This window comes from Megalops cyprinoides, chromosome 3 (assembly GCF_013368585.1).
Source record: "Megalops cyprinoides isolate fMegCyp1 chromosome 3, fMegCyp1.pri, whole genome shotgun sequence".
Taxonomy (NCBI): Eukaryota; Metazoa; Chordata; class Actinopteri; order Elopiformes; family Megalopidae; genus Megalops; species Megalops cyprinoides.
Window position 1 is genome coordinate 9,840,318 of NC_050585.1, and position 10,741 is coordinate 9,851,058.

The 10,741-nt window shown below is 37.0% G+C and overlaps 1 protein-coding gene across 1 annotated transcript; it reads left to right on the forward strand.

The window, feature by feature from the left end:
* The first annotated feature begins 5,836 nt into the window (after positions 1 to 5,836).
* LOC118774255 (collagenase 3-like) lies at positions 5,837 to 9,508 on the forward strand. Its single transcript, XM_036523461.1, has 10 exons — positions 5,837 to 5,952; positions 6,249 to 6,490; positions 6,612 to 6,760; positions 7,570 to 7,695; positions 7,833 to 7,994; positions 8,115 to 8,247; positions 8,474 to 8,607; positions 8,723 to 8,882; positions 9,060 to 9,163; positions 9,408 to 9,508. Exons 1-10 carry the CDS (start codon positions 5,848 to 5,850, stop codon positions 9,506 to 9,508), a joined length of 1,416 nt encoding a protein of 471 aa, XP_036379354.1. The 5' UTR covers positions 5,837 to 5,847.
* The last annotated feature ends 1,233 nt before the right edge of the window (positions 9,509 to 10,741 follow it).

Below are 10,741 nucleotides of genomic sequence, written 5' to 3' on the forward strand. Positions count from 1 at the left end.
TCCTGGCTAAATATTGTTAGATTATGAATTTTTTTCTCTTTATCTGGAAAAATATAAGTTGGTTAACTAGCATATCTCATCTCTGTCTATCTATCTAACTGTCTATCTAACTGTCTATCTGAATACAAAGGAAACAATATTGTTCTTATTTTATAGCTATACACATATCACATCCTATCGCATCTACAATGGCAGTGGCTAACTACAGAGGGTAGATAAAATAATGGAAACAACAAATGAAAAAGGGCTCATATTTTTAAGTAACTGAATCACAGTTAAAAAGGTGTCTACACATGTATTTCAAATTGTCTACACATGTATTTCACATGTATTTCGTATTACCAATATGTTTCTGGTGTAAAATATGTTTTAGAATCAAAACTTTAATATGTGTTTTATATATGAGTTTTTAAAGCAAAATGAGAGATGCAACAGATTTTGAAAGAGGCCAGTTGGTGGATGACTTGGTGTCTTAGTCACATAAAAAGCAAAATCATTCAATGTGTTAAGGGGAACACTGTCAAAAATCATGATGGCATATGGCAAATAAGGAAAAACTACATCTGGAAAGAGGAGCAGTGGTCGCAAGCCAACCAGGAGGGATAGATGAACACTTAACATGATCAGTTGTTAAAAACAATAAATCAAGGACCTCAAAAGTTACCACTGAACTGAATCTATACTTCCATGACCCAGTCATAACCAAAACGATATGATATGTCAGCGTCAAAAGGCTGACATTTTTGGTTGGCCTGCCATTCAGAAACCACTTGTAACCAAGGCCAATGCACAACAAGACATAACTGAGTGTAATGAGCACAATACCTGGACGTCTGAGCAGTGAAAACATGCAGTATGGTCAGCTGAGTTGTCTTTTACTCTTTTCCCCTATAATTAGTTGGGTTTATGTTTGGAGAAATTCAAAGAAAGTCTTCAACCCCTGTTGTCTGTTGCCTGTTGCTAGCTGTTAAACATGGTGGTTGGACCTGTTATGGTATGTGCAGCCATCTCGTGGGTGTCATTGGATCCAATTATTACTCCGCATGGTAGAATTATGGCAAAGGAATACAAAGCCATTTTAGGCAACCAGGTGCACCTACTGGCACAAACATTCTTTCTGCAAGAATTTCTCATACTCCAAAACTCCAAAACACCCCCATACAAACTACTAAATGGGTTACAGTGTTTGTTACAGATATGGAGTGGTTTCATGAACACCAGGCATGAAGGCCAAGGATGGTCCCACTCCTTATTAGTTACATACAGATTCATGTATTTTTTTAGTGTTTCCATTATTTTGTCTACTTCCTGTATCTATCAATGTTAATAAATGATGGAAGCTGTCAGAAATATGAAGATTAGCTTTAATGTACATTTAATAAACACTAAGATTAAATACAGGACCTGAAAATGCACTTGAATTGTTTGGATTGTAAGTCTGCCTTTCTTAATCCTAGATTTGATTGTATGACACTAAACATTTATAAAACAGTGTTTTCTTTTGTTAGTTAACAGTTATATGTTCAAAGCTAGCATACATGAAGAATTGTTCAGTCTGTTTAAAAAATATTTTTCTGTTGTGGGGTTTGTCTACAGCAGTGTTTCCCATACCTCTCCTGGAGAGCCACTTGTCCTGCATGTTTTAGATCTCTCCCTGCTCCAACACAGCTGATTCAAATGAGCAACTAGTTGTGAACTCCTGAAGCTGCTTAATAACAAACTGATCATTTGAATCAACTGTGTTGGAGCAGGGAGAGATCTAAAACATGCAGGACAAGGGGTCCTCCAGGAGAGGTTTGAGAAATGCTGGTTTACAGATTATAGGTCGGCTGTTGGGGTTGCTGGGTTGTGAAAGCAAACAGTTATTTTTGTTTAACATGCGATGAAAAAAGTCACAGTAATTAGAACTATAATTAGTGGACTAGAATTACAAGAATTAAGACAACTGACACAAATGTATAAGGAGGAAAGGTTTCATGTACTCCACAGCCACAAACACAAACACAAACAAATTTGACAGAAAAGCCTTTTCTACTTTACATTGTAAACAGATGGAAAGCATTTGCTATAATTAGCAGACTACCTTATATACATTAAGGTATGTACATTAAGGTACATGAAGTACCTTAAGTATTGTGAATTTTAAAGTTAGTTACAATATATACATAGGCCATAGGTAGACTGCATATCTTTGTTTGGTCTTAAGGCTATTGTAATTGACTCAAAAGGCAGTGTTTTTCCTCTGTAGAAAGCGTAATCATTTCTCTTGACATGTCCACACAGATACTTACTTTAAAAAAAATAAGACCCCTAACACTGTTTTGTGTTTGTGAGAAAATACTCATTGTGAGTATGAGTCATGCTGTGACATGTCTATGACAGCTATTCCCTCTAGTAGTGATGACAGGGTGTGGGGAGTCATGGCCTCAGACGTCCTTGGCCAAGGGCCTATTTCATCTTTTTGTTTGTTTGGAATATTTTAAATTAATATTCCATGCAGCCACTCCTTGCCTCCTTCATGACCAGTGATCATAACGATCACAGGCAGACACACAGAAAAGTCTGCCATTTCCTGTCAGCTTGCAACCTTGCCATTCTCGCAATACCTGTTTGATAGAACAATTATTGCCATTATTGACATACATTCCAGCATGTACAATACTGCGCATCTTAACAGTTAGAGAAAGCTAGTGGTTTAGCCATATTAAGTGCATAACTCTATGAAAAACTGAGCAGAGACCAGCCTTAATTTTGCCTGCACTTGATAACTATAACTCTTCAACTTAAGAACCCATGGACTCAGGCAAATACCAGTAAACCTCAGATGTGTGGTTATCATAAAAATATACTGTCTCTGTAGGTATCAATGTTTCGACATACATCTGTGACACTTTTACAGCCCAGTTGTTTGGCTGTTTGTTTTGGATAGAAATCAGATTCTGCTTAGTATCTATACATTAAACCTTGATGATTATATGCACAAGAGTAGGGATTTAAACAATTGAGCGAAGTGTGTTGAATTTTGATGCACCAAAATGTGCATAGTATGTAAATGAAAAGCTCAAATGTGGCAACAAACTGAAAGGTGATGTCATATTTTAACTGTGCCTCAACAGCCTTCTGGGTTACACATTTTCAAAAAGATAGCCTCATCTACACATGGACACAACAAATTTTCACCATGTTCTGTTTGTACTGCTACTAATTTTAACCTTTTAAATTTTTTTTTAGCTTTCCAGGTGCACACCTGTACTTAGTACTTTTCTAATCAGGCAGGTAAGGCTCTTTAGCCAATACATGGTGTCAGACACATGCATTCTTCACACAAACAATGATCAATTTTGGAATGAAATGAACGGAATCAGGTAATATACATACATTTATGTTTAGATGCATAACAAGCACTCTTCAATTTACATATTGGATATGGATCCAATTTACAGCTGGATATTAACTGAGATAATTGTGGGTTAAGTACCTTGCCCAAAGATGCAGCAGCAGTGCCCCACTGAGGAATTTAAATCACACAACACAAAACCATTAACACTTAAATTCTTAAAAGCAGTCAAAATTCCAGGGGGTACTTCCAGGGTAATTCCTCCTTGTGGGTCAGATCCTACACTCTCCAGAAAACTTTGCAGGAGGACAGATGGAAGGGGTCTGAACTCCCTTGAAAAGCTGTAATATGACACCAGTGGAATTGGTTGGCTAAACAAACAAACTTGAATCTGTTTGCACCCATGTTCTTAAATGTTTCACACTTGTTTGTAATGCCGATGGTTACAAGAATCAAACATTTTTCACACATTGCCTACTTCAGTGAGTACTCTTCTGTTGGCCATGTTTACATCTCAAAAATATGTATATCTTTTATAAGTGTATAGAAGCACTGAAAATTGAAGCACTGTCTAGCCATTTATCTGGAATTCACCTGAATAGGTGTATGTAGACTGAAACACCATTGTTCACCATTCATCGCAGTATGATGAAAAAATTTAACATTTTAGCTGCATACATGTACATATGCAAATATGCACAGATTACATTATATTATAAATCAAATTGCAACTAAAAGAAATAAAATGTCCATTAAAGCTGTATGGTCATGACGTGTAAATTAAGATATAACTCCAGGATAAAATGACTAGTATAATTCCCACAGATTGATGTATTTAACTGTCTGAATCTCATTTGAGGATCTGATGATTGATGCTTTACCAGGCTGTGTTATGAAAGTATTGGTGACTCAGCCTTGGGATGTTATAGTGTTAAAGAATGAATCAACGAGGGGGTTCCCTAGAGATCTCTATTTTGACATCTCTTTGAGAGATGTAAGATGTTCTGTCTGGAGGGCTTTTCTTCCCACTCAACACAGCAATACTTACAAAGGGGTTTTTCACATGGCCATTTTTATACTGTTGTCTCTTCCCACATCTAAAAAAACACTAAACACTTACACTAGAGCTGTGTCTCAATTAATCTTTGACAAAAGATAACAAAATTTAAATCTTAAACAAGGTAAGATAACTAAATAAAATTGTAAGGAAGCTAACAGAAATCAGCCTTGAACACATTACCCAGGTGCTGAAAAAGTGAGTCATTCATACAGATATTAAAAACAGTAACAGATATTACTGATTTTACTTCAATTTTAAAATGATATTTTATTTTATTTTAATTTGCATTTCTAATAACCTTACTGTCACTGCCTTCTTTTTTCAAATGTCAAATTAAAGGCTGATTTTAAACAGCTGTAAACATGAAAAATACCCCTCCAATATTCAAAAAATAATATAATTTCAGTGTTAAAAGATTGTTTTTAGTATAAATGTCCAATCCAATGATTAAGATTATATCAGACTGACTGTGTTATCCAAAAGCTTCAAAATAAAAACCAACATAAATGGTTACAGTTTGTTACAGACTGTGAAAAGATTTTATGTCAGTTATTGGAAAATTATGTGTAAAGCCCAGATGTGTTCACAGCCATGTTCTTTATTAGTAATATTAATAAAATGTTATATTATTAATTGAAATATTATATACACATAATTTTGAGTATCAGACAGGACAAAAAAGAAAAACATAAATATTGAATGACTTCTATGTCCCCACAGAGTGTAAAGACATAGAAAAAATGCCCATTTCAGGAAATGATTCAGTATATTTCCATTGTTGCTTTAAATTGTTTCATTACTGGTGTTTGATCTCATACTGTGTGAACTGTATTCCCTGTCACTTACCAGACTCTTTTTTCTAGTAACAAGTTTTGATCAGTGTTAAGGAGTACTTAATTATTATGTTAAATTAAAAATACAAAGACAAAGATTCATTTCCATTTTGGTCCAAAAGCTTTTGTGAAACTTTGAAACATGTATTGGTTATAGATATATATAGATGCAAAAAAGCTGCAAGTTAAACAATCATAACAAATAACAAAAAAAAAACTTTAAATAATAAATAAAATAGTCAAAGAAATTAAAGAAGAATTATCTAAATTGATAGATGTCATAAACTTGTATTGGAAATTCACAATGTTTCGTAAATATATCTATATACCGCATATAGCAGGTTATTATGTCAACTTGTACCTCAACCATGATGAAAATTGTATAAAAATACAACTGAAAAAAAAATTGAAAAACAGTGTTAATGGTTAACAAACATCACCAAAATATTTCCATGCCAATGAGCTGTCAATGCTGTACTTCCTTCCTGTTGATTGATCATGGAATTTTGAGGCTGATGACTCAATAAATTCTTGCTCAATCCAAGAGTCTGAGTGTATTTAAGAAGCACAGGTCCAGCTGAATGCAACACAAACTGAATCAGAGACTTGAGGAAAACATGAAGACTTTCAACGTGAGCATTTTAGTCTGCCTAGCAATAGCGGCACACTGTGTCCCGATATTGCCACCTAATGGCAGAGAGCAAGATGAAGAAATGGCAGAGGTGAGATTTAATATTCTTTGTTTCTTTGTTTGTCATTTTCTGAGTAAATAGTTTCAGCGCTAAGAATATCACTGTGCTAGCCATTGAATTAAATTACTGTACCTAACATGTAATTTCTATAGACCTATCTGATGCTAGCCATTGAATTAAATTACTGTACCTAACACGTCATTTCTATAGACCTATCTGATGCTAGCCATTGAATTAAATTACTGTACCTAACACGTCATTTCTATAGACCTATCTGATGCTAGCCATTGAATTAAATTACTGTACCTAACATGTCATTTCTATAGACCTATCTGAAGAGGTTCTTCAACCTGACTGAAGAGACGGAGCCTACTTTCCGGCGCAGTTTTGGCCAGCTGAACATGAAACTGAGCGAGATGCAGAAGTTCTTTGGACTCAAGGTGACTGGTACTCTGGACACGGACACTCTGGAGGTCATGAAGAAGCCTCGCTGTGGGGTCCCTGATGTTGCCAAATATTCCACCTTCCCTAACAACCCCAAGTGGCCAACGAACAAGCTGACCTACAGGTAACTAAGAGTAATGCTCTTGCCTGTACGTGTGAGGTCACTCTTGTGACAGAGGCAATCAGAAAATGAAGCTAAATTGTTGTCGGGACACGATTTTGACTAAAGTGTGTGTGTCTTCCAGAATTGAGAACTACACTCCTGACATGTCGGTGTCTGAGGTGGACAGTGTCATGGAGAAAGCCCTGCAGGTCTGGGCACAAGTCACTCCACTGCGCTTCACCCGCATCTACTCTGGCACAGCCGACATCATGATCTCCTTCGGTAGCGGAGGTAAAGGAAAACACAGTGGACTTCAATACCGTCTTTTTAATTAATTTCATTCTGACATTTTGATTTGAGCAAATTATAAAACTCTAAAAACATATATTTAAAAGCTGTCAACATGCTCACTGAAAACACAAATTCCAGCTACACTGACCACAAAAAATTTGTAAAGCTCTCAGACCCTTTGGACCAAAACAAACATAAACCGATCCCAAAAAAGGTTTTGAAATCTTTGAATGATTTAATAACCATCACAAGAGAGTTTGGTACTTACATTGTAAACCCAAATGGTTTTGATCGTTTTTAGAAGTTAATGTAGGTAAACCTGAATATTTAGCATGCACAGTTAAAAAGGGCTCTGAGAATGAGTCACCGGAGAGTGAAACAAATGAGCTGTAAAATATGGGTTACAATGTTGACATTCCTTTTTCAAAGTATACGGGTGTTTTCAGGACTCTGCAGTAATTGCCCGTAATCCTTTCCTGAGGGCTTAGCAAACTAAGTTTAGGAATTCCAGTGACTTGAAAAAAACGTCACCAGCCTCACCGTTGAAGGCAGTTTTACGAATGTTCCCAATGGCTTGCTGTTACTTGTCCTTCCTTCTGATCTTGCCTTACAATGTGCAGGAATATCTGAAATACAAAATTGTGATGACATTTGTGAATATCTTGTATTTATTCATCCACAAAGATCTAATCATTCATATTTTGCAATAGTCGAGTGAGAATAGAGTGAGTATAAGGTAGTCATACATACATAGGAAAATTAAAGGACACCAAATGACTATAAATGCTAAAAATGTTTTCCCTTTGCAGCACATGGAGATTATTACCCTTTTGATGGACCAGGTGGTACTTTGGCTCATGCTTTTGCACCTTCTGTTGGCATTGGAGGGGATGCACATTTTGATGAAGATGAGACCTTCACCTACGGTTCAAACGGTGAGCCATCCTACAACTTAAACATTTCACGCTCACAGCTGTTTTAAAGGGAAAACAATATAAATAGTGGATCTCAAATAGAAAGGTGTCACAGAAGAAACAGAAATGTCATGTTTGTCTGACAATTTCCTCTGTAGGGTACAACCTGTTCCTTGTAGCTGCCCATGAGTTTGGCCACGCCTTGGGGCTGTCCCACTCTGATGACGCTGGTGCCCTGATGTACCCTATCTACAGCTACAGGGACCCCAACAGCTTTTCCTTGCCGGCGGACGACGTGAGGGGAATACAGTCTCTCTATGGTTAGTAAAAGCTCCATAATCAGTTATGGCAGGGCATTCACTGTGCGTCAGTGGAAGAACTTTCTCCTGTGTGTAGCATGCTGTCCAATATGTAACCCGTCTGATGTTTCTGATCATCAGGCTCAAACCCTGATGTGACCCCTGACAAACCTGACCCTGAGCCTCACCCTGAGACCCCCGATGCTTGTGATCCCAACCTGGTCATGGATGCCGTCACAACCCTACGTGGAGAGAAGCTGTTTTTCAAGGGCAGGTAATGAGAAAAATATAAATTTAATTACCATTTCATATTTTATCATGGTCCTAAAATGTAATGAAAGACAGTACAGTTTCAACCTCATCAGAAAAATGTTAGAAATTAGAACCAAATCATTTATGCAATTTTTCTAAAAGACAGAATGTAGTTCTCATCTCTTGCCTTAAACATGTATGGCAGACAGCAGAAATGATAGCAGAAATGCCTGTATCCTCTGTCTCAGGTTCCTTTGGAGGAGTTATTCTCAGAGCATGAAGCCCCAGCAAACACTCATCAAAAGCTTCTGGCCCAATGTTCCCAACAACATTGATGCTGCCTATGAGAGCAGAGAAACAGATACAGTGTACCTCTTCAAAGGTGAGACGCTCATGTTGTTTGTGATCTCAATTTTGCCCTTGGGCTTGTTTTAATGACATTGCTCATTTTAAAGTTTATTCATACTTTGAACGCTTGATGCTTTTTCAATTTACAGGTCAGAAGGTCTGGGCCATCTCTGGCTATGATCTTGTGAGAGGCTATCCTAAAAGCATTAGCAAGATGGGTCTGCCAAACACAGTGCAGAAAATCAGTGCTGCCCTGTATGACGAATACTCCCGCAAGACTTTGTTCTTTGTTGACAAGTACTACTACAGGTTAGTACTTTTAATCAAATGCTTGTTCACTTTAGTTCAATGCTCTAAGTAATTCAATTTCTTAAACATTGCATGCCACAACCATTATAAAACTTGTAAAAGACCAGTACTTGCCATTATTTTCACTTTTAATTATATATGTTCCCTATCACTTACCTTTTCTATCCTTTTCCATAGTTATGATGAGGCCAGAAAGAGGATGGATGAAGGATTCCCCAAACGAGTGGAAGAGGGTTTTCCAGGCATGAGGGGGAAAGTCACTGCTGCCTTTCAGAGCAGAGGTGAGAGGGAGACACTCAACCAGCAGATGCAGTCATTGCAATGTAGCTGCAATGCGTTACTAGAGCATCTCAGTCCTCTGGCTGAATTTATAATTTGAAGTTGATTAAAATAACTTCATAAACCATTTTGTTGTTTTGTAACACTTGCAGATTCATTAAACTGAGTTTGACTTTTTGGCTACATTTAAAAAATTGTTTTCAAAAGCTTTTTGTGATTGTGTACTGTTTCTTCTGCATGTTTCAGGATTTACGTACCTCTTCAAGGGACCATACCTGTTTGAATTCGGCTCCAGCAGCAGGAGACTTTACCGGGTGTTGAGGGCCAGCTACTTCCTCCGTTGTTAGGCTTATCACCATATGTTGCTTGACTGAGCAAAAATGAATCAATTAGAAATCTTAATTTAAAGAATGAATACTTTACTTTGTCATCAATCCGTTTGAATGTTTTTTTTTATTTATTTAAGATATATTTGATTAATTTATTATAAATGTTCTGTATCTAATTTATCAATTTAATTTATAGGCACAATGTTTGATACTGTTAGTGTTTTATCTAACCAGTACAATTGAAATATAATTTCCATGTATCATATTGTGATTTCTATATATTCCTGTAAATTATTACAGATGTTCCAGATCGTTTTGACATTTTAGAGATGTTACATTTTTATAGCTTTTTTTTACAATTTCAATTGTATTGTTATACTTTGTACATTAAACATTTGAAAGCATATGTAAATGGTTGTTTTTGTCATGTTTTTTAGATGATTGCCCTATTTTATATCACTGATTATCATTCAGTCACACTTACATATGCATATACCAGAGGATGTGGCATGGTAATCTAATTTATGGGGGTATGTTAGGCAGTGAAAAGGAAACAACACCACTGGTACCACTGTCAGGACCTCCCACCCTACAAAGGCAGATAAATCTGGAATTCTTATGTCCACTTATTCTTCAAGGAACTTCATTGTGCCACTTCTATTTTCATCCTTAATGCCTTAATGTTCCTTCCAACCAAGAATATCTCACATCTTACTTGCGATGAAACTTCGGCATTTAAACATTATGTTTTACTTGTTTCTTATATTTCAACAAAAATAAGTTACCAGCTAAAGCTTTGGATGATTTCTCAGGCAATCGCTAACTACTACAGACATAACACACCACACATGCTTACACGCACACCATCAGCGGTCACTTGAAGTCGAGTAAGACTGTCCTCCTTCTGGGTCTTCAGGTGGGCGTAGAGGCCAATCCTGGGACAGCATATTTTGGGGCAGTGTGGGCAGAGGTAGGAAGAGGAGGTTGAGGATATGGTTTGGGCCTTTTTTGTAGCTCTCTCCTTTCTGAGTCTGCGGCAGCGGTGGAGGTCACTGTCATACAGCGAAGCACCCTTACAGACCAGCATTCTCCAGGCCTCCCTGTTGTTTGCTGTTTGCTCCCAGGAGTTAAGGTCAATGTGGAGCTTATGCTTGCTTGATGTTGTCCTTGCATCTCTTCTTTTGACCTCCAGGGGCGCACACACACACAAACACACACACACACACACACACACACACACACACACACACA

Excerpts from the sequence above, each read along its gene's own strand:
- LOC118774255 (XM_036523461.1), top strand. The coding sequence starts at position 5,848 with ATGAAGACTTTCAACGTGAGCATTTTAGTCTGCCTAGCAATAGCGGCA. Across the intron at positions 7,995-8,114 it reads GGGAATACAGTCTCTCTATG|GCTCAAACCCTGATGTGACC; the intron begins GTTAGTAAAAGC and ends TCTGATCATCAG. Across the intron at positions 8,248-8,473 it reads AAGCTGTTTTTCAAGGGCAG|GTTCCTTTGGAGGAGTTATT; the intron begins GTAATGAGAAAA and ends CCTCTGTCTCAG.